The sequence below is a fragment of the Bubalus kerabau genome, chromosome 14 (genome assembly GCF_029407905.1).
Source record: "Bubalus kerabau isolate K-KA32 ecotype Philippines breed swamp buffalo chromosome 14, PCC_UOA_SB_1v2, whole genome shotgun sequence".
NCBI lineage: Eukaryota > Metazoa > Chordata > Mammalia > Artiodactyla > Bovidae > Bubalus > Bubalus kerabau.
In genome coordinates this window covers 11,916,509-11,940,492 of record NC_073637.1, presented here as the reverse complement: position 1 = coordinate 11,940,492, position 23,984 = coordinate 11,916,509, and the positions used below count along the sequence as shown (strand labels likewise).

The 23,984-nt window shown below is 45.6% G+C and overlaps 1 protein-coding gene across 1 annotated transcript in view; it reads right to left on the bottom strand.

Annotated features, from left to right (window-relative positions):
• ADCY8 (adenylate cyclase 8) overlaps positions 1 to 23,055 on the bottom strand; it is a 229,587-nt gene extending 206,532 nt beyond the window's left edge. Inside the window, exon 1 of the mRNA XM_055545749.1 lies at positions 21,542 to 23,055. Coding sequence (XP_055401724.1) covers positions 21,542 to 22,504 — 963 coding nt within the window. The 5' untranslated portion in view covers positions 22,505 to 23,055. The remainder of the gene's footprint in view (positions 1 to 21,541) is intronic.
• Positions 23,056 to 23,984: the final 929 nt, after the last annotated feature.

Sequence of the window (23,984 nt, the reverse complement as noted above, 5' to 3'; positions counted from 1 at the left end):
CTGGCAAGTTATAATCACAATCTATTAACAGTTAATTTCCTTTGCCCATCAGAGTTTTAGAAATGGTGACAGAGAAGTGTGCCAAGTTAGAGAAAAAGAAATCCCACCAGTAAATGAACAGTCCAGGATAGTACCCTGCCCAGTGTCAGGATACTAAGAAACATTTCAGGTGCAAGCTTCCAGGTCTGATAAACAACAGGGCTAGTAACTCGCCCTCCATAACCAAGTTATTATACCATCTGACACACTGAATATCAGAAAGCTTTAAAATATAAATTGTATTAACAACTGCCAAGTGTATTTTTTGGTACGAGTGCTTTGAGTGAGTGGATCATTTAGAGAAAGCATTGGTTCAATGGAAAGAAGTGGGCTTTGAAATACATGTCCTCCTTCAATATTTAACCAAAATAGGGACTCAATAGAGTTCCAATACTGTCTCTTTTAGCTATTATTTTTTAAAGGTCAAAGAGAATACTCAGAGAAAGAGACGCAACTCTTTTTTCTTTTTAGTAAAACACACCATGTTGGAGAAATGATGTTTGATTACATTCTTTCAGCCTTCCATCAAATGATTTGGAAGTAGCAGTTTAAAAATATCATAGGCATACTTTTTATTAATCAGGCTATTCGCTAGTGCTTTGGCCTGAGCCTTTTGCCAATTGTTTCATTTTGGCCAGGTCACTCTCCCCAACAACTCTGTTCATTCATTCAGTAATTACTTACAGATTATCAGTTATGTGCTAGGCAATGTTGTAGGGGCTGGAAAGATGACAGTGAATTAAAAAATCAAGGTCTTGGGACTTCCCTTGTGGTCCACTGGCTGAGATTCTGAGTTCCCAATGTAGGGGGCTCAGGTTCAATCCCTAGTTGGGGAACTAGATCCCACATGCCGAAACTAAGAGCTGGCATGCCACAGTTAAATATCCTGCAAGCCACAGCTAAGATCAGGTGCAGCCAAATAGATAAAATAAATTCAAAAGTCATAAATATTAAAAAAAGAACCAAGGTCTTTGCCATTATGAAGCTCCACTGCAAACTGTATAATAACAGGTAACACAAGACTTCCCTCGGGGCTCAGTGGTAAAGAACCCACCTGCCAATGCAGGAGACGCAGGTTCAATCCCTGAGTTGGGAAGAGTCCCTATAGAAGGAAATGGCAATCCACTCCAGTAAGCTTCCCTGAGAAATCCCATGGACAGAGAAGCCTGGCAAACTTCAGTCCATGGTGTCATGACTCAGGGACTGAGCGCGCACACACACACACACACACACACACACACACGTGACACACATGGCCTAAGCAGTTTAAAGTCCCAAGACTTTACCCACATTACCTCTGTTAATGCTCACACTGGCCTTATAAGATGCATACTATAACTATCCCCATTTTATAGATGAGGGAACTGAGGCTTAAAGAAGTTAAATAACTTGCCAGATCACAAGTTAGTGAGTGGTGGTGTCAGGATTCAAACCCAAGTACTCTAGTTCCAAAGCATGTCTTATCACTCATTTTGCCAAAACACCTTCTTTAATTTGAGAAGAAATATACAAGTGACATTTGCTGAAAACAAAAATATAGTGGAGGGTATGGATATGGGCATCTCATTTTTCAGCAGTGGAGGGCTCACTATTTAGCCATGCCATTTTGTGGGTACCTCTAAATCTTACCTTTGAATTCCCAGCTCACCTGCTACAGTGAAATTTTCCTGTCCCCAGTCAGAATTAATGACACCACCTTCTTTCTGGCTCTAAATACTACACAAATGTCAGGGACTCTCGTGGTGATGACAAAAAGGGAGGAGAAAAGGAATGATCATGGTGATGATGGAAATAAGGGTAATGTTGGAATTAATGAAAATGATGATCTGAGATATTGTAGGCAGTACTGGCCTTTTGCAGCACAAAAGCATGGCAGCTGCTTATGTCATGTCAACGACAAACAGCGTTTCTACAAGTAGGTGTGTCACAAAAGGCCAAGAGCTTCTTGGGGCGGAGTGAGTTTCCTGTCATTGGAGTATTCAAGCAGAATTAGTATAAAAATTTAATAGAAAATATATAGATTAAGTCGCTTCCCTGATAGCTCAGTTGGTAAAGAACCCGCTTGAAATGCAGTAGACCCTGGTTCGATTCCAGGGTCTGGAAGATCCCCTGGAGAAGTGAACAGCTACCCACTCCAGTATTCTGGCCTGGAGAATTCCATGGATTGTATAATCCATGGGGTCACAAAGAGTCCAACATGACTGAGCAACTTTCACTTTCACATATAGATGAAGCATATTAATCTATTTTCTACTTTTTTATGATGTTCATTACTCTTCCCAGACTCAGTCCCAAAACTGAGAGGACAAATGAATGTCAGTATGACTCAAAGGTTTTCCCTAGTATTACACAAGTTTTCCTTTCATCTACCTATTTATCTAGCTAGTTAGCTATTTAGCCACCCAATCCAGTATTTGTGTCAACTTCCTCATCGTAAGGTCAACAGATCTTATAAATTTATTTGATAACTCAAGCTTACTGAGATCCACAAAAAATAAGCAGTAAGATAAGAGTAATTATGTTTAATAAAATTGGTGGTTATCTCTTTAATGACACCATCTATTTAAAGACTATGGAGGTCATGAGTATTTCTACCAGAATGTGGACTATTAAAAGAAAAGCATCACATTGGCATAATGATTTTGTGGTAGATCACTGGAATTACTACTTAAAGGCAAATTCATCTTCCCTTGGTATGATTCCTATTCATCTACTGGTACCAAAAATATTTTGTCTGCAATTTTTAACCTTATCCAGGATTTGAGCCAGAAAGAAAGAGGCCAGAAGCTTGGTAGAAGCACTAATCTGAATTCTGGTCCAACCCACAATTATCTCACCTTCTTGGACATTAAAATCTATTGTAATATATCCTCTAGAGAAGCCAGAATTACCACCTGACCCTGAATATCAGCCTTGGGTATTCCCATTCATTTTTTCATTCTTATGTAAATATTTATCAAATATGGAGTGCTGAGAGTATTCAGGCGTGCAAGCAAATTTGACCCACTCCTTATTTCATCATACCTACTCTATGGTGGAAAAACAGACATGGAACAAATACTCTCACCACACACACACACACACACACACACAAGTGTTAATGTGTTATCTAAGAAAAGTACAAGAAGAAGAAGACATGTGCTCAGTCGTCTCCGACTCTTTCCAACGCTATGGACCATAGCCCTCCAGGTTCCTCTGTCTATGGAATTCTCCAGGCAAGAAGACTGGAGTGGGTTGCCATTTCCTTCTCCAGGGGATCTTCCCGATCCAGGGATTGAACTTGGCATCTCTTGCATCTCTGCATTGGCGGGTGGATTCATTATTACTAACCCACAAGCTGGGATCTAAGACAGGGCAGAGCAAGCCTCCCTGAGAAAGTTTCTTGGGTTGAGAATGAGGAAAGAGCTTCTTGGGAAAAGGAGGAACAGAAACTCGGGCAGCTCAGAGGCAGAAAGAGACATGGGTCTTTGGAGGAACTGAACAGAAGTCAGTTTCTCAAACTGAGTGAGAGGGAGATGAAGAATGGAATTATTGGAGGAAGAGAGAAGCCCGATCTTAAACGTGGATCCCAGGGGGAAATTCTGCCTTTGCCTCAAGAGCAATGGGAAGCTACTCACCTTTGCTGAAGGACTCTAAGCAATAATCCCCAAGAGAAGAACTCCAGCCTGTGACACTGTGGACAGAGGACTGGAGAGGGTCGAAAGTGCATGCAGGGCGGCTGCTGTGATTCAGGAGAGAAACAGGATCTACTGCACTGAAGTGAAAGGATGGAGATGAGGGGAGGAAATGAGCCTATTCGGATGGCAAACTGGGCAGGAACTTGCAGTAGCCCGGCCGTGGGGACGGAGAGACGGAGAAGTAACGGAGATGGGCTTTCTGGTTTGGGCACCTGCAAGGATGGACCAGAGAACCCTGGATCTGTTCAGATCAAGATCTGGGCGGAAGGCAAGCTTAGGAGAACTGCAGGAGGTAAATAGCCCCATTCCTTTATGATATGAGAAGGTATTTTTTGGATTTCCTTTTAGAATCCAACTATTTTACATGTAGCCAATTATTTATAACATCAAGAGTCACAGAGTCATAAGCTTCAAATTAGAAGGGATCTTGAAAATCATTTAGTTCAACCCTTTGCCTTTTGCCCCAAATTCCTGATGATGAGCATCTGGCTTCTCCTGAACACCTCTAGGGATGCCTTTTAATCTCACAAAGCCCGGTGTGATTTCAAAGAGTTATAAATAGGAAAGCATCCATTTCTTCCCTCGGGACATAGTCCTACAAGTCTTCTCCAGCCATAATTATTGCCTGATATTTATTCTAGTGCTATAAATTATGTATCAGATGATACAACATCTGATCTGAATCTTTCTTTATGTTCCCGAAACCTAAAGTATGAAGAAAAAAAAATCACAAAATGAAACTGTCTCTGTTTGTCTTAAATGAACAGATAATCAACAAAAGAGTTGCAATCAAGGAGTGGTCAATGGTTATGTATTGGTCAATGTACCATGGATATATTTTGCAGTCAGCATTGATTAGTAATTGCATTTGAGATGTTGGTAATGGGGACATGTGTTCATGGGGCTCCTTGGAAGAAAAGCTATGACAATCTAGACAGTGTATTAAAAAGCAGAGACATTACTTTGCTGACAAAAGTCCATATAGTCAAGTGAGTGAAAAGTGAGTCACTCAGTCGTGTCCGACTCTTTGTGACCCCATGGAATATAAAGTCCATGGAATTCTCTAGGCCAGAATACTGGAGTGGGTAGCCTTTCTCTTCTCCAGGGGATCTTCCCAACCCAGGAATCGAACCGGGCTCTCCTGCATTGAAGGAGGATTCTTTACCAACTGAGCTATCAGAGCTATGGCTTTTCCAGTAGTCATACATGGATGTGAGAGTTGGACCATAAGGAAGGCTGAACGCTGAAGAACTCATGCTTTTGAGGGTGGTGCTGGAGAAGACTCTTGAGAGTCCCTTCAACAGCAAGGAGATCAAACCAGTCAATCCTAAAGGAAATCAGTTCTGAATATTCATTGGAAGGACTGATAAAACTTTGGCCACCTGATGCGAAGAACTGACTCTTTGGAAAAGACCCTGCTGCTGGGAAAGATTGAAGGTGGGCGGTTAAGGGTAAGACAGAGGATGAGATGGTTGATGGCATCACTGCTTTGATGCACATGAGTTTGAGTAGGCTCTGGGAGTTGGTGATGGACAGGGAGGGCATGCATGCTGTAGTAAATGGGGTTGCAAAGAGTTGGACATGACTGAGCAACTGAACTGAACTGAGAATGCTTATTTCTTTTTTAAAGCTTTTTTTTTTTTTTACTTTTTGGCAGCACCCCGTGGTGTGTGGGATCTTAGTTCTCTGACCAGCAATCGAACCCTTGACCCCTCCAGTGAAAACGCTGGCATCTTAACCACTGAACCACCAGGGAAGTCCCTGTATCATTTTTAAAAAAGATTCCACACACTGTACAAGGGATCAGGTACTCAGCCTATGGGCTTCTGTCCTGTGTTTGACCAGTTCCAGCCCCATCTCAAAGCAAGACAGCCTGACAACGTGTAACCAAGCGTATCAGGTCCACGTGTGTCACAGAAATACTACAATTACCACTACAGTCCAGGGCTTGGTGCCTCCTGTTTATCAGCTCAACACTTGTTCTTATTCATCAGCTCCTTTCATATCTATAAACTATGAGGTTCTGACAGCAGGTATCCTACATCCTCACCTTGTTACAGATCATGGGACTAACGTATGACAGGATAAAGTGAGTTCCTCAGGGCCCTGCTGTTGGTGTCCTGGTGTCTGCAGATGATGAAGAAGAAACCACAGAAGCCAAACTCCAAGCTGTAGGATATTCCGGCTGCATAAATGCCCAGCTCAGTCACTTCTAGGTAACATTGACATAAAATGGCTTTTTTAAAGCTTTTTTTTTTTTCCCTTTTTGGCAGCACCCCGTGGTGTGTGGGATCTTAGTTATCTGATAACGGCTGACACGCACATTTTAGAAAAGCTAGGTAGGCAACTGTGACAAGTGCCACGAATCACTAATTAAATATTCAAAGTAAACATTTGTCTGTCAATTAAATATCTCAGTTACTATCCCCTTTGAAACAAACTGAATGACTAAAATCACATACAGTTTTACAAGTCACGGAGTCAATGTAATTAAACTACTAGGAGAAACTAAATATTGACTACTACCTAATAAGTAATTCTCTTAGCATTTGCTATAATCTTACTTGTATTTCTCTTCCTTCTCAGAGATCACAGACCTCAGCCAGCTCTATTTTCTGTAATGACTGTCATAATCTGATCTTGGAAGCCAAATAAACCAAGAAAACACACAAATCCTCACCTCCACACTCATTATAACTTGTTGTGGTTCAGTTGCTCAGTCATGTCTAATTCTTTGCGACCCCATGGACTGCAGCACGCCAGGCTTCCCTGTCTTTCACTATCTCCTGGAGCTTGTTCAAACCCCATTGTAGCCATCTCCTCCTGCCCTCAATCTTTCCCAGCATCAGGGTCTTCCAGTGAGTCAGCTCTTCACATCAGGTGTCCAAACTATTGGAGCTTTAGTTTCAGCATCTGTCCTTCCAATGAATATTCAGGGTTGATTTCCTTTAGGATTGACTGGTTTGATCTCCTTGCAGTCCAAGGGACACTCAAGAGTCTTCTCCAGCACCACAGTTCGACGTGGTAGAGTATGAGCCATCTCAAAAACCATTTCATAGTGACAGACTTTTAGAGCTGTGAGGAATTCATTTCAAGGCCAAGACAGGTGGAGTGGTCTGTACAAAGCTGCACGGTCTTGGATATAAAATCCAAGGTCCCTCTTTTGCTGACTGTTAGCTGCTATTTTCAATGCAATGTGCTATTCCCCTGGCTCCATAAAGCAATAATATCATTACGTGCATTGCTACCATTTGGAATACAAATTTCATTTTTCTTCCCCTTTATGACTTTTAACGAATCACCTCTGAAACTAGCAGAGTTAATTGAGATAAAATGGTCTTAAAAGACCATCAAATCGAGGGGCAGCTTTGAAATGAGACAGATGTGGTTAAAATCCTTTATTAGCTGTCTAACCAAAGGGATATGATGTAATACGCTGAGCTTAGCATCCTCAGCTATAAAAAGGAAGCAGCGGCACTGATACTAAGATGATTCCTCAGGCATTGACTCAATAAGCCTCTGCTACGAGCTGTTCCTGTGATGTGCCAACGTCCATTCCAGAGATATGTAAAAGGTCCGTACCTGTCCTCAAAGAGTGTATGGTTTAGCAGTAGAAACAAATAAGGAAACAATAGCTTCAATCTCATTTACCAACCCCTATTCCTTCTTCAGGTCTTAATTAAGAATACTTTTCTCATATCAGTTCAAGTCAAGTGTTTTCTTTTAAATAGAAACCAGGACTAGAAGTAGGGTGAGATTAGCCAAGTTCCTGGGGTGTACAGTTTAGAAATTTATTTATTTGGTTGTATATTGCCTTTAAAATGGAGGGATGTAAAGGGCATGAAGAGATCCAAGAGGACAGGGACCTACATCCATCTACCTGGTCGAGTGTCAGAAAGCCCATGGCAGGGAAGGTGGGGTCTTTGCTGAATTTCAGGTAGATGGGCTGGTAAAAGGTAATGAGGTCAGAGATGAAGGAATATCTAATTCATTCTGTGTGTGTGTTAGTCGTGTAGCTGTGTCCAACTCTTTGCGACTCCATGAACTGTAACCCACCAAGCTTCTCTGTCTGTGGAATTCTACCGTCCATGGAATTCTCCAGGCAAGAATACTAGAGTGGGTAGCCATTCCTTTCTCCAGGGGATCTTCCTGACCCAGGGGTTGAATCTGGGTCTCTGGCATTGCAAGCAGATTCTTTACCATCTGAGGTACCAGGGAAGCCCCTAACTCTAGCTGTTGAGAAAACTTCAGAATTCTGGCATTTTTTCACTACCCACAAAACCCTTTTAGGCATCAAGAAAACAAAGTCACCTGGCCAATGTCACTGAGAAAATTCAGGGTAAAAATAAGACGACAATTTGTGGTTCCTATGTTTTTAAGGAAATGCATATACATAGCTTCAGAAATATCTCTCACTGTCCATTGGCACAGTTCACAGATCCTCTCTGGCTGAAATGTCTCGGGCAGGACCCCAACAGCACGTGATGTCATTGTTCACTTGATAAGAGACAAAGGTTGTGTCTCTCTCATAAACAGAGAAGAAAGCCCTCTATTCACCGGGTGCTGACTTTCTGGTCCCATGAACCCACCCTCAAATGAGCTGTCCATCACCAGTAGGCTACGAAGACTCACGTAAGTAATGGGAGAAGTTTGATGTTGAATTAGAAGAAAATAAGTTGGTTCTTACTGATTTTGATTTTGTTTCTTGAACTAATTGACAGCAGAAAAGGGAATTGATGGGGATGGTGCCTCACAGAACTGAAAATAGGAGACTGACTCTTAGCCTTTTTGGTCCTTTTATTGAAGACTGTTTTGTAGTTATTTGCATTGGGTTCCAATATCTAAAATCAGGCTCTATATTGCCTTTACTATTGTCTTCAGTTCAGTTCAGTCGCTCAGTCGTGTCCGACTCTTTGCGACCCCATGAATCGCAGCACGCCAGGCCTCCCTGTCCATCACCAACTCCCGGAGTTCACTCAGACTCATGTCCATCGAGTCAGTGATCACTACTGTCTTACTAAATAATTAATTTATTTTTGGCTGCGCTGGGTCTTCACTGCTGCACGGCTTTCTCTAGTTGCTGTGACCAGGGGCTATTCTCTCGTTGTGGGGAGCAGGCTTCTGATTGCAGTGGCTTCTCGAGTTGTGGAGCACAGGCTTTCTTTAGGGCACAGCCTTTACTTTGCTCAGTAGTTGAGGCTCTCAGGTCCCAGAGCACGCAGGCTCCAGTAGTTGCAGCATGCAAGCTCAGCCTGGTTCATGGGCTAGGTTGCCCCACAGCATGTGAAAACTTCCCGGACCAGGGATCGAACCCATGTCCCCCTCCATTGGCTGGTGGATTCTTAATTCCCGGACCACCAGGGAAGTCCATATGTTGGCTTTAGGTAGTCTTCAGATAAAATTGGTCCAGTTGGTGTACAAATTGGTCTTTATATGATAGGTTTTACACTGTAAAAGTGGGAGACTAAGTATTATTCAGTTATTACACTCAGCAAGGTCAGCTGGTTCTGTTCAATGGCCTTCTCTTAGGAGTGAGGCAGACCAGCCTGGCTGGTGAGAGGCGCCAGGAAGCAGGTAGGAAAGTAGGGACACTGCTTGCCCACAGCTACACCCGGATGAAATTAGAGAGTGAACATCCATAGGTGACCAAAAGTGGGGACCACTGAGGGGTCTGGCCAAAGAATTGATTTGGGGTAGAATACCACGAAGCAGTATACCACAAAGCACCTGATGCGAAGAGCCAACTCATTAGGAAAGACCCTGATGCTGGGAAAGATTGAAGGCAGGAGGAGAAGGGGACGACAGAAGATGAGATGGTTGGATGGCATCACCAACTCGATGGACATGAGTTTGAGCAACCTCTGGGAGATAGTGAAGGACAGGGAAGCCTGGAGTGCTGCAGTCCATGGGGTTGCAAAGAGTTGGACACGACTGAGCAACTGAACAACGACACCGCAAAGCAAGGGGCTTCTTCCCAGGTGGCAAAGTGGTAAAGAATCTGCTTCCAATGCAGGAGACACAAACGATGTGGATTTGATCCCTGGGTCAAGAAGATCCCCTGGAGAAGGAAATGGCAACCTGCTCCAGTATTCTTGCCTGGAAAATTCCATGGACGGAGGAGCCTGGAGGGCTGCAGTCGATGGGGTCCCAGTCAGACATGACTGAGCACACACACAATGCATGCATTCACAAAGACAAAAGATGATGGACTACAAAGCAAAGGGAGCCTGAGCGAGGTGTTGGTGTTGGGATTCAGAGCCAAGGTGCTAAAGAACCAAGAAGGAAGCCAAGGAACGGGTGAGACTCTCATTAATACTGGACTCTATTTTGTGTGGATGGACTGGATCCATTTAAAATTTTCAGGAATGGACAAACAGGTATGGATAATTTAGATCCATCATTTTTAATCTCCTTTTCCTATTTTGACTGAAGTGATCTGGATAATGAGTTAAATTTTTCTTCATGTTATCTAATATAACTTCCTTAACACAGGTCTAGCAAGCACTCGGAGAAGGCAATGGCACCCCACTCCAGTACTCTTGCCTGGAAAATCCCATGGACGGAGGAGCCTGGTACGCTGCAGTCCATGAGGTCACTAAGAGTCGGACACGACTGAGCGACTTCACTTTGACTTTTCACTTTCATGCACTGGAGAAAGAAATGGCAACCCACTCCAGTGTTCTTGCCTGGAGAATCCCAGGGATGGGGGAGCCTGGTAGGCTTCCGTCTATGGGGTCGCACAGAGTCAGACATGACTAAAGTGACTTAGCAGCAGCAGCAGCAAGCACTCAGCTTGAAACTTTCTGCCCAAAGGACTTCTTGGGATAATATTTGGTGTTCTTTTGCCTGTATTGACCAGAGAAATGGATTTTTTTTTTTCCCCTCTCACTGGTTTCTCACTGATTGTATGTGTTGAGGGGTAGCCAGGGAGCGGACAGGGGAAGGAGTTGCTCATATAATATTCATTCATTCACTTCACTTATAACTGTGCTGTTTAGTACTGTTAATGTGCCAGATACGATGCAAGGAGCTAGGGACACAAAGATGAGCAAGACACAATCCTTGACCTCAAGGGGCTCACAGCCTGGTAGGCACATGAAATGTTGTAAGTTGCTCTAGTAGTCGAAAATGCAAAGTGTGGCAATGTACCAAGGAGAGGGAACTGAACCTTGCTTAAGCTCCTTGTCTGCCCATCCTTGTGTGAAATGGGCTGCCTGGAGCTCCAAGGCATCTGCTCAGTTTCTAGCTGGAGTTATTGCATACGTGTGCTTCCCAGCTGGCCCTAGTGGTGAAGAACACACCTGTCAATGCCGGAGACACAAGAGACATGGGTTTGATTCCTGGGTCGGGAAGAATCCCTAGAGGAGGAAATGTCAACTCACTCCAGCATTCTTGATTGAAAAATCCCATTGACAGAGGAGCCTGGTGGGCTACAGTCCATGGGGTCGCAAAGAGTCAAACGTGACTGAGAACACAGAACAGCTAGGAGAACCTGGAGCTGCTGCCAAGCCTGACCTTCTCAACACGAGGCAGATGCTTTCGTGAGTCTGCTGGTCACCAGGCTTGGGATGTGTTCAGTCTGTGATAAGGTGATGCTTTATAACTGACCTCCTAGCCCTTCCCAGGGTCTCTTTACCCTCTTCGCGAGGAAGATCCATACCCTTTTACAATTTCTTCTAAAGTCTGACCTTTCCTTTCACACAACTCCTAAAAGAAATCCACTGTAGCTTTGATTTTTTTCATGCTTTACAGACTGTAGTAAAAAGAGCCCAAGACCTGCATAAAACACTTACCCAATGCTGTGTGTTTCAGACAGGTTCTAAGAGTCAGTTACAAACCTCCCTACTCCTGTACCGGATTCACAAACTTCCCCCGTCCTCCCAGATCCATTGAGGTATCACCCTCCTTAAAGTGACAACCTTGACAGTGTAGCGCACAGCTGTGTCTCAGAATCTAGAACCCAACAGTCAGTCAACAAGTATTTACTGAACAGTTTTCCTACTCAATCCTTATTCTCCTCTTCTTCCTAATTCACTCTTGATTTTTTGAGAAGCAGTAAACTTGAATCTATTTTTGCCATCTTTTCTTGATGATGGAGGAGGGGCCATGTATCAGAATTCAGAATTCTGGTCCCTAAAATAGAGGCAGATGGCATTGGGTATGGGTCCCAGAGGACCATGCAGGGGTCCCTTCCTGAAAGGGCTACAGACTCGTGGGCAAATGTGCTTTGGTTAAGGGAGGAAAGGAACAGGCTGAGCTGACTCCATCTTGAAAAAGAAGGAAACTCCATCTCTCACTTTCAGTGAGCTTTGGACTATATGCCTGGTAGCCATGGGGATAACATACCCACGGCCGAACTGGCCTCCTGGACTGATAAACACCAGATTCCATACCAAGATTTCCCGTCACCAAAAAGAATATAACAGTCCCCTATGTAGCCAATTACCTTGGTAATCTTTATGGCACCCATTGGTGTAGGCTACAATGTATAACCAGCTGACCCTTCTGATTATGAATCATGGCTGTAACCTGATTGTATCTCCCTTTAACACTTTCCAGGCTAGATTTAAGGAATTTGGGGATGTGGGCTTGAGCAATACACTTAAGGTTTTCACAAAAGCTGGTTGGGGTCCTTGGCTGAGAGGAGACTCTGCCTCGGGCTCGCAGGTGTAATAAACTGCACTCCACTGTCTGCATTGTCCTGAGTGTTTCCCGGAACGCAAGGCTACAACATGATCATCTTGACCTCTTACCCTTTGCCCTTTGTCCTCTCCTTTTCTCTTGCCTGCAAAGTGGCTGTGATGACTTAGAGATGCAACCAATTGTTTTCAAATGACCTTGAGGAAAAGATCTTCCCTGTGGAATTTTCTGTTAGAGCATCTGGATAGATTTCTGTACAGCTTTCTCTTGATGAATCCCCTGACAGGGAGCTCATCACTTAAAAAAAATCCCCCTGGGCAGGTCTAGTTGCTACAAAGCCTTACGAGATTTAAGTGAACCAAAATCTCTCATGGTATAAAGACCACCCATTGGTCATTATTCTGTCTTAAAGAATACCCCTAAAATAAACAGTCTCTGTTTGTCATGAAGTACCCCGGATATTTGAAAACACTGACCATATATCTTCTATCTTTAGGCCTTGCAGGAGTGTTTCTTTTTGTTTGTTTGTTTTTCTAGTTCTGTTCTATTTTGCTGCAATTTTTTCCATGTTCTGAGTGAAAGGAATACATTATATTTTGACTATACATTCCCTAATCCTTAGTCATCTTGGTTTTATAAGCAATCATGTATATTCAACACATAATCACACATAAAAAAGGAGAAAAGATTCTGAAATGGTTTACTCCAGTCAACTGGAAAAGCAGCTGACACAGGATTAAAGACATAGTTTATAAGATAGTTCAACAAAATAATTCTTGTTTCACGTGAAAATTTTATGCTGGTATGCTTTTTACATAGAGATGGCAGTTTTAAAAATTTACTTGTTAAAAAAAAAACCCCAAAGATTAATATGATTTAATTTCACACTTAGCTCTTGTCTTCACCATGTAAGTTTTTACCATGTTCTGCTTTAGGAGAATTTTGTGTTTGAAAGATATTTTGCAATTCCTAACACCTGAACTTGGAGGCATGTAAGTCAGGAAGTTGGGTGGAAGAGATAGAAAACCTCACTTGACTAATGAATATGCAAAGCATTATACATATTAAACCACATGACGTAGCTAAAAATAAAATTCAGATACAAAATCACAGACATGCCTAATCAGAGTCCGAAGCAGAGATATCAAGGAAACACAGAATTGTAGGTTTATCTGACAACACAGAGTTATAATCCCAGTTCACTGATTGAGAGGGCGGGCACGCATTTGTATTCACAGGTAGAATGGCTTTTATTCCTCCTGGGAGGTGACCTGGCCTCCCTGGGAATGTCTGGGGCCTCAATGGTTAATTCATCTACCCAGCATTCTTCTGTACCCTGCAGAGAGCTAACTGTGAAAAATCTTGCAGCGAGAAAAGCCGGCTTCCGAAGTGCTGCTTAAGTGACCTGACTCCTTAAAATAGTCCTTCATAAACAAAACTCACATGATCTAATTTGAGTGTGTAAATCCAATTATGTTCCCTGGGGAAGCACAGGGAAGATGATACTGGCTCTCACTGCTCTGTGATGGGTGGTTGGGCAGAGTAGCAGTCTTCTACTTCAGCCCCAAGAAAATGCTTGAGGAGAAATTATTTATGGAATCCATTTTCTTGCTAACTGAGGGTCAGACCTATACATCCCAGAAATTTGCCTATTTTTTGTTCTTGGTACCTTGTGTTATAGAGAAAGTAAAGAACACGCCATATGTCTAGTGAACGGATACGACATCAACTGTATATTCTAGACTTCCTGGTTGATCACAGCATCAGTATTGAGCCCATTCGTTGGTGAGAGGAAGGGTATGGGATGAGTATTGTAAGTGTCTCCCATGTTCTGAAAACAAACACATGTAGGATCAACTCAAATAGACACACTTGGGAAATGAATAAGTTATCATCCTAAGAAATATTTAGACACCAGTGAAATGTCACATCAGCGTGATTGTAGTAGTGTCCTTTGAATACATGTTGCCGGCAGAACTGACGTTGGAATCAACTTAAAAAAAAAAAAAATCTTTCCTTTTAATGCTTGGTTTCACTTATTTTTGATGAGCTCTTAAAATGCCATCAATCATCAAGGTGTAAATATGACTAATGCACTTGTCCTACTTAGCATGATACTGCAGCAGCTGCTCCAGAAATAAAGTCCTCCCAGTCTTCCCAGTTCCCATCTAATTACGCTCCGACAGACTGAAACCAGTCAGGTGACATTACTGGCTAGGCAGAAAAACAAACTCATAATTCAATCTTGTAAAGACCACACCACACGTCATTTTACAACTCAGTCTAAATACACAGATGTCAAGCTTATTGGCACCTCCAGGGCAAATGTGTCTACAGATAGGAGGTTGAAGGGACTTAGTTGGTCATTTCAGATGTCATTAAAAATATCCTTTGCAAAGTCTGCTGCTGCTGCTGCTGCTGCTGCGTCGCTTCAGTCATGTCCGACTCTGTGCGACCCCATAGATGGCAGCCCACGAGGCTCCCCTACTCTGCATAAAAAAAAAAAAAAAAAGAGGAAAGGAAGGAAGGAATTGATAGAGCCAAAAAGGACAGTCTCTGGGTATTTTTCGGAAATATGAGAGGATAATATTTCCATTTCCTGGTGTTCAGAGGACCCTCTTGGGAATGCTGACACTCAAATCTGCTTTTGAAAGTCATTTTCTCAGACAGGCTGGAACGCTGCAATTATTTTTTTTTAAAGCCTACATGAATTTGCCAACCGAAAATGCACAGAAATGGAGGTATTTGGGCTTTTAAAAAATGCACATCATAACTAGTGAGGTGTTTGAAATAGGACTCCAGTTATACTCGTTTAATGGATATTTGTGTTTTCTGAACTATCTGTCTTGATATCAAATACCAAATTGAGATAATTTAAATGACATGTCATTTGCCATGCATTAAGTAGTCATAAGATTCCCTTTATCTGACATGGATTAGCAGACTTAGACAAAGAACATATAATATATGCTTATATTTAAATTTTATAAATGGGGAGAAAGATGGTAATTCCATTACACTCACTTTGTCCTTACTGTGAAGTCAACCCTTCATTTAAATGATCAGAAACGTGCAAAGGCTACTTCTCTCCTGACCCCCACCTGCTCATACCAGACACCACTATCTCACCTAATACAAATGACAGATGCTCCCCAAAAGGATTTTTTAAAGGCCAAATGGTAAGCTCTAAGTCCCTTGTTCTTAGTCAAGTGTAATGATCGTGCCTTAATTAGCATTCTTCTGGCACTGTTTCATCGGATGTATGTAAGATTGGGAAGAAAAGGCTGCTTTCCCAATTCAACTCTGACAGCATGACCTTGAGCACTAACTTACCTGGATTTGCATACTTGGCTGCATTTGCTCTCGAGTTATCTTGGAGCCATCACCTCCTCTCTGACACTTCTGCTTATCTGCCTCACCAAGAGGTTCAAAGGGCTAATTAGCCACTAGCTGCAGCATTTTAGAATCCCCCAGAGGGAGGCATAAAGCAGCAATCTTTCTGGTTAAATACTGCTGTCTCTCAGTGTTCCAATAACTAAATGATTTTCATCGTCTTATCACTAATGAACTGAAGAATGAGAACGGGACAAATTTCAGATGTTAGGTAGCCCATATTATTGTCACTGGCAATTAGAATAGAGTAAAATGCTAATTACAGCAACGGAGCTTAGGCTGTATCTACTGGGTGGAAGAACTTAACAAATATGACCTTATCATTCATAAGTTATTTATACATATAATGCCATTCTGTAATGAATTTTTAGATGGGTAAATTGAACTGGCAGGATAAACAATTTGTTTAACATGTGGAAGAATTCTGTGTTGTAGAGGAAATCTGGACAAAAGTGCTACTGTCTTTGGCTTGAATCACATAATGAAGCTGTTTGTTTCTTCAGCTGCTGAGTTGTGTCTGACTCTTTGCGACTCTGTGGACTGGCGCCTACCAGGCTACTCTGTCCATGGGGTCCCCCAGGCAAGAACACTGAAGTGGGTTGCCATTTCCTTCTCCAAGGGGATCTTCTCAGATCAGGGATCGAACCCGTGTCTCCTGTGTTGACAGGTGGATAATTTACACTGAGCCACCAGTCACTCAGTCGTGTCCGACCCTTTGCAATCCCATGGACTATACAGTTGATGGAATTCTCCAGGCCAGAATACTGGAGTGGGTAGCCTTTCCCTTCTCCAGGGGATCTTCCCAACTCAGGGCTCGAACCCAGGTCTCCCCCACTGCAGGCAGATTCTTTATCAGCTGAGCCACATGGGAAGTCCCTGGGCCACCAGGGAAGCCCACAATGAAACTGATTTTACTTAAAATGGATGAGACTCCCCAAGGAAGGAATAACTGCAGTCCTGGTACTACCAGTAGCTGAACTATCTCAGGGGGAGATTTCGAAATAAAGGAATCCTTTGAACTGGGCTTTGTACCTTCTAAGGGTTCCTCAATATTTCCAATGCCGCTTTAGACATACAAAGTATGCAGGGATCATATCTGTGTATTTGAACAGAACCTCTTTGGGTGGGAAGTTTACGACTTTCCTCTAATGGTTCACCAAGTGGAGAAAACAGAAACCATTTCCTTGCTGATAGTAAGGAACCTCCTGGCTGGCCCTTTTTATTGGGCTGCCAAAAAGTTTGTTCGGGTTTTTCTGTACGGTATTACGAAAACCCAAACAAACTTTGCGGTCAACCTGATAGGTTCCATCTTGGATCCACAGTGGAAAGCACATGAGAGCTGAATGAACACAGGACTCTCTCTCTTCATATAGGGTATCTGCAGAGATCTGCAGCTTGGCTGTTACCCTGTTAAGCCACAGATACCACATTCTTCTAGAGGAAAAGAGAAGCCGACTCTTAAGCCTGGATTAGAGAAGGCAATCACCAGCTCATTTGTTCCTTTTGAAAATGGCCTTTTCGGTGAAGGGAAATAGCTGAGAGGTGTGTTCACTGTATCCTCAGCTTCCTACTTCTTGAAAATGCTAAGTTCAACATGAGCCATCCACTTAATGGGAATTGAGATTAATGTAGGGAAATAAGATATGCCAGTGTTTATGCCCTTCAGTTGACAAATTTATATCCGCTGAGCTAGATGATGAGATGAGCTAGCTACAAAGAGTCTGTTCCCCACAATTCAATCATTTTCCCCTCCTGGTTGCCCTTTGGCTGTTTTGTTATATGTTAATTCTTGGGCTATATGGGATATTACTCCCTTGAGTGGTGAAACACGGGTGAAACTCTTGCTCTGAAGCCACCTCAAATGCTTATGTTTTTAGAAGGATGCTCTCTGAAAAGTTTCTGAAATATGATTAGCATTGAGCTAGGATGTGAACCCCGGAGAAGGCAAAGGCAACCCACTCCAGTACTCTTGCCTGGAAAATCCCATGGATGGAAGAGCCTGGTAGGCTGCAGTCCATGGGGTCATTAGGAGTTGGGCACAACTGAGCGACTTCACTTTCACTTTTCACTTTCATGCATTGGAGAAGGAAATGGCAACCCGCTCCAGTGTTCTTGCCTGGAGAATCCCAGGGACGGGGGAGCCTGGTGGGCTGCCGTCTGTGGAGTTGCACACAGTCGGACATGACTGACGCGACTTAGCAGCAGCAGCAGCAGCAGGATGTGAATCCAGCCCTCACCACTTGTTATTCTTATCATCTTCTGGATGTCCCTTTAAAGTTTCTAAGAATCTGTCATTTCTTCTCTGAAATAAAAGTGATGGATGTTACCATCTGTTTGGCATTACTAGATGAGATCATGTATGCAAAGGCTCTTGGTTATATGCAAAATATTGTACAAATGTAAAGAGTTGCTACCGTGCTTTGATTTCCCCAAAGGTGTTTATGTGTAAAAGACTGTCTTGCATACATAGCTGTATGTGTGTGTATAGAAAGCTTTCACCAACATAAACGTCAGGGGACTTGGCTATTTCATAATATTGCTTACGCAATGAGTAGTCTTGCTCATTCAGTGATTGAAGGGCCTACCAGGTGCCTGGCATTTTTCTAGGTGATGAGGATAAAATGATAAATACGATAGACAACGTCTTGCCTCTTACATGGTGTTTACATTCTTGTGAGGGTACGGGGTTGGGAGAAGAAACACAGGAAATACAAACAAATCAGATCATTTCAGATGATGCACGTGCTCTGGAGAAAACAAGGCTTGTCATGCACCAGGGAGTGGCATCTGAACTGAGTCTGGAGTCCTGAGGCTGTGTCAGTCATGTGAAGACCTGGCAAAAATCGTTCTAGGCAGCAGGCATAAAGCCTAAGAAGTGGGAAAGAGTTCGGGATATTTGAAAGACAGGAAAACAGTGATTTGGAGGCTGAGGAGTAGAAGAGAAAAGAGAGGAAGAGAGAAGGAAAAGGAAAGAGGAGAGAAGAGAAATCTAATTAGCAAGAAAAGCAGCATCAGATAATAATGGATCCAGTAGCCCATGGTAAGGAGTTAGGATTTTATTCCAGTTTCTATACAAGGTCGTTAGAAGGTATTAAGTGTGCCCTGTATATCACCAAATGGTATACCAAACATCACCAATACAAAAACCACAGGCTTTTTGTGTGTGCGTGTGTGTGTTTTTTAAGCTATTAATGCTTAACTTCATCCACCTGCAAGATCCAGGAAAGATACTTGAACCTCTAGAGGGCGCCAAAGGAAAATGTTTTGTAGCCACCAAGGTTCTTTTCAGCACCTAAAGTCGGAGGAAAGCGCTCTACTTGTGCCTTCAGTCTGGTAAAAGGTGACAAGTTAAGAGAGGATGGTTCATCTACAGTTCCTACCCAAACAGGAAGTTGGATGAGCTTGGTATGCAGGTACCAGGTCCCTAGTTTTCACACCGAAGGATTGTTTATGATGGGGTGGGAGTAGGAAGACATTTGGGGGTTATTTTTAATCTTCTCCCATCTGGTAGTATTTGAGTGGAGTATAAAACAAATATGGATCCAAACTTTACTTTCTGGATTCGTTTGGCAAAAAAAAGTACCTCTATACTTAGGGCTTTGAAAATATTCATCATTTGCCACTTAGGATGTGTTATTCTAAATACTATTCCAAACTGACTTGATGAAGTCTTTCAGTAATGCATACCAAGAAAGGCTACTGCATGAGAAGCGGTGGATTATGATAAATGGAATTTTCCGCAAATGGCCAGATAGTTATATTATGAAAACGACTCATAGTGGAAAAAAAAGAGAAGGGGAAGGAAAGAGGAGAATGATACAGAAAAACTGAGAAGGGGAAGAAGGGGAAAGGAGCAGGAGGGGTCAGGAGAGGTCAGCTGATGTCTAGGCAGGTAGTAAAGGAAATGCAAAGCAGGAGAGAACTTGGGAGAAAGGGAGAGAATCAGAGGACACTGGGGCTCAAATCACCAGGTCAACGAGATTCAGAAACACAGTTAACATACACTTTCCTATAATCTCCAAACTGAGACTCTTCTCATATGTGGATATTACAGGTTCATGGTGATTTTCAGAAAACATTCACTATTATCTTTAATAAGAAAAAATTCAGCTGGTCAGACCTTACTCACAGAGGCTCTCACGTCCTCATTTCACGCCTGATGATCACAGCCAAGTACTTTATATGCTCTTTGCTCTGCCCAGGGAGACTTCAAAAAGCATCGTAAAAGCAGTCAACCAGATAAGTAACCTGAGCAAATGGATACAGAGCCAGCAGAGGAGAGAGAGAATCCCAAATCAGCTAGAAGCCCAGAAGGTCAGTGATGGGGAAAGCGCTCTGACAGAGCCAGTACTCTAAAAGTCATGAGCATCCAGTATCGTGCATCGAACCTGGACTGGCAACTCATTTCATACATGATATTTTACAAACTGGATGCTTGGGGCTGGTGCACTGGGACGACCCAGAGGGATGGAATGGGGAGGGAGGAGGGAGGAGGGTTCAGGATGGGGAACACATGTAAACCTGTGGCGGATTCATTTTGATATTTGGCAAATCTAATACAGTTATGTAAAGTTTAAAAATAAAATAAAATTAAAAAAAAAATAAATAAAAGTCATGAGCAGTTTTCATAGGTATTGTACCTGTTTATTCTAAGAAGCATTATTCAATGCTCAGACCTCAAGAGGAGCCTCTGAACTTCCAATAGAGCAAAAGTACCCCAGAGGCTGAAGCTAAAGCAGGAACGTACAAAGCATGCCCCTCTTCAAGCACCTCTCATCAGCTTTTTATTTGAAAACACTTCCGCTGATACACTTCCTTCATTATTATGGAGATGACCCTCCTTCCATTTACTCTTGTTACCTACCAGACATTTGGCCGAGGAAGTGCCAGGACATTAATTATCTATTGATTTCAATGAATTTAAACAATAGTCATCGTCTACCTCCTCCTTCATGGATGAAGAGAACTCTGTTCACAAAACCACATCCATATTTAATGGAGAAAGATAGGAAGAAAGTGGGAGAAAGGGACATAAAGAGTCAGGTTCCACCTAAATATTTCAAACCATCTACATCAAAATGCCCCTTTCCAATGAAGCAAAACTTGCCTTCTTTACTAATGGCATGCCCCCCCTCCCTGCCAACCTCAAGTTCCGAATTTGATTTATTCAAAGCATTGGGGTTGGATCCTGTGATAAGAGAAGATAACCTTGTAGACTCAAAAGACAAAAAAGAATTCGCACATAAAACATGTATCACAGGCTTGACTGAAGGATTGCGTGAGAAAACTTAGGTAGGGTACCCAAGCACCAGAAATTAGTACAGGGTTAACTAATGTTGATTCCTTTGCAGCACAGAGATTCAGAGAAACCCAACACTGAATCCCACAGTCCCTTACAACCTCCTGCTGTAACGCTTATGAGTAAAGCTGCCAAGGAATGGGGCACCTTCTAAATTGGGGTGCTTCTCCTCCCCTTCAGTCTCCTGCTCCAGAGCCTCACTGCAGCCCCTGGGGGATGTGTGAAGAGCAGAAAGAAGACTGTACATCAGCTAAGAAGCTAAGAAGAGAGGAATTACTCACAGAATCAGAGTGGAATGGCGGAGTTGGTAGAAACTTTAGAGGTCATTTAATTCCAGTTCCCTCTAAGAAGAAAGAAATACCATCCCAGGGGGACCCAGGACCTCCTAGGTGCAAGGCACTGTGCCAGGCTGGGGGAGGAGACTTGAAGGGAGAAGCGATTTCTAAAGAACCACCAGGGGAGTCAGGGGAAGAGCAAGGCAGGCAGGAGTTACCTGATTGATGGAAATGACCGCCAGCCTGGGGATGACCGCTTGGAGGACCACCTGCATCAAAGAGGTGCCTAGGCCGGCCAGGATGGCCCAGGTGAGCGGCAGCGGCAGCATGCTATAGGTGGCAAAAAGGGTGAAGAGCACGTAGCCGATGCCGTCTCCCAGGAGCCCATAGCCGAGCCCTGCTGCTAAGATCTGGGTGGTCATGGCCACCCAAGTGACCACACCGCTGTACTGCAGGTATGTGTGCGAGGTGGTGTCCTTCCTGACCACCACCAGGGCGCAGATCACCACCTCTATGCCGGTGAAGAAGCCCAGTAGGATGCCCTTGAGCGGGTCCATGGGGGCAGAGGCCAGGCTCAAGTGGAGAACTAGGAGGGTGAGTTTGGTCAGCACGTCCAGCACATTCATCACCACCTCCGATTTGCGCCTCTGGCCCAGGAAATAGCGCTGGTAGAGGCGCTCCAGATCCCGGGACTTGAAGGAGTTGCGCAGGGTGGGGAAAATGACCCCTCGGTAGCTGTAGCCCCCATTGAGGAAGAAATCCGAGTTGCTCGGGGCGCAGTCGAGGTGCAGGAAGCCCAGGTCGCCCCCGCCGCCGCTGCCGCTGGCGCTGCCGCTCCCGCTGCGTTCCGGGAAGACTTTGGGGCCGCCGGTGCCGTGCGCTCGCTCCCCAGGGCCCAGCGCGTAGAGGGGCAGCGCCGAGTCGCCGGACAGCTGCGACGCGTGGTGGTGGTTGGGTCCGCCGCCTCCGGGGTCCGAGGCTTTGCTGGAGCTTCCGTTCCCGCCGCCGCCGCCGCCGCGGTGCCCGTGGATGAAGCGCTGCTCGGTGATGTGCCGCACCGCCGTCTGCCACAGCAGCCGCTGCGGCCGGGAGCCGCTCCCGCCGTCGCCGGCCGGGGGCGTCGGGTGGATCGTGTAGAGTTCCTCGCTGCCGCTCAGGCAGCGCACATCGGAGAGCTCCATGGCGCCGGGCCGCGGGGAGGGAGGCGCAGGACCGGAGGGAGGCCGCCGGGAGAGGAGGTCCCTAAAGACCCAGAGGCTGGCCTGGTCTGAGCTGGGTGGCGAGCCCTTCTCTCCCGAGCCGCCCCGGGCAGGAGGGCCCCCGCGCGTCAGGTCATAGTGTGCCCCGGGGCAAAGGGCGTCTGGTAGGTGGCCGCAGACCCCTGCGTCCTTGCGCGGCGCCCTCCCGCCAGCCCCGCGCAGCCTGGGTGCGTGGCAGCCGGGGCTCGGTGTCCGCAGCAGCCGCGGCGCTCGGAGCCACGCAGCCCCCTTTCCGGGCTCGGGCTTCCCGGCTGGTTCTCGGCTCAGCGTCTCGGCGTAGCCTTTGCTCTCCAAGAGGCGCCCAGGCGCCTGGGGCTCCGGGCTTGAGCTGCGCGCCGGGCAGGTCCTGGCTGCGGCACTGGGCTCAGGACGCCCACGGCGCGGCGGCTGCAGGGGGGCTGGTCGGGGGGTGACCGGCGGCGCAGATGGGTACGAAGTTAGCAGCTGGGGCTGGAACAGAGCCCTTCGGAGAACTCCATTGCGCCCGGATGGGGAGCCGGGGCGGAGCTGGGGGCGGGGGGTTTAAAGGGGGAGGAGTGGGGAACCGTGAGGTGGCGGGTGGCCCGCGGGAGGCGTGGAGGGGCGCTAGCCTCAGCGATTACGAGTCACCAGTTAATTTGGAAGTGGGGGGTGTGCTGAGCCTCCCCCCGTGGGTTCGTTTCTGGCTGTCTCCACTTGCTGAGCGAAGACTGGCCGCGCTGAGCTGGCTCTGGCCCGACGCATCCCTCGGGGAGAGGGGAGGATCTCAGGGTCCCAGTCGCGGCTGTAAGACGAAGCCCCCCTTTCCAGCTGTGCTTCCGAGGGGTCGCCGCCCAAGCTTCTCAGCCCCCTTCACTTCGCTCGTTGGAATCCATTTGGCCCGGAGCTGGGAGGAGCGGGAGGCGGGGGCAGGAAAAAGTGGGGAGGGCTCCCAAGCCAACAATTTGGAGAACTGAGAGAAGCCGCCGGTGCAGGCTCCTGAGGCTAAGATCCAAAGCGGGGTGGGTGGCTGCTGCGGGTGTAAGGTTGGAGCGAGAAGGGAGGCCCGAAGCCGCGGGGAAGTCGCCTGGAGTCACCGCCGGATCCAGGGAAGCGCCGCGTGCTGCCCGGGCGCTCTGCTGCGCGCTGCGGGCACCAGGCGACGGGGAAGAATTTGGAGACCTGTCAGAGCAGCCGGACACCCGCGGCCACTTAAGCCCGCCCCCACGCCAGGCCACACCCCCCGGAGCGGGGCGGGGAGCGGGGGGCGGTGGCGGCGGGGACCTGGCACCCAGATCTGGCCAGGGCGCCCCGGGTCTTGGAAGCGGCAGCGCGCGCAGTTCCGCGCTGGAGAGGACGGTGGGGCTGCGGCTGACGCCCCCGGCCGGCTCCAGACGCCCGGCTGCAGCGCTCCAGCTGGCGGCGCGGGCCGGTTCCTCCGCGG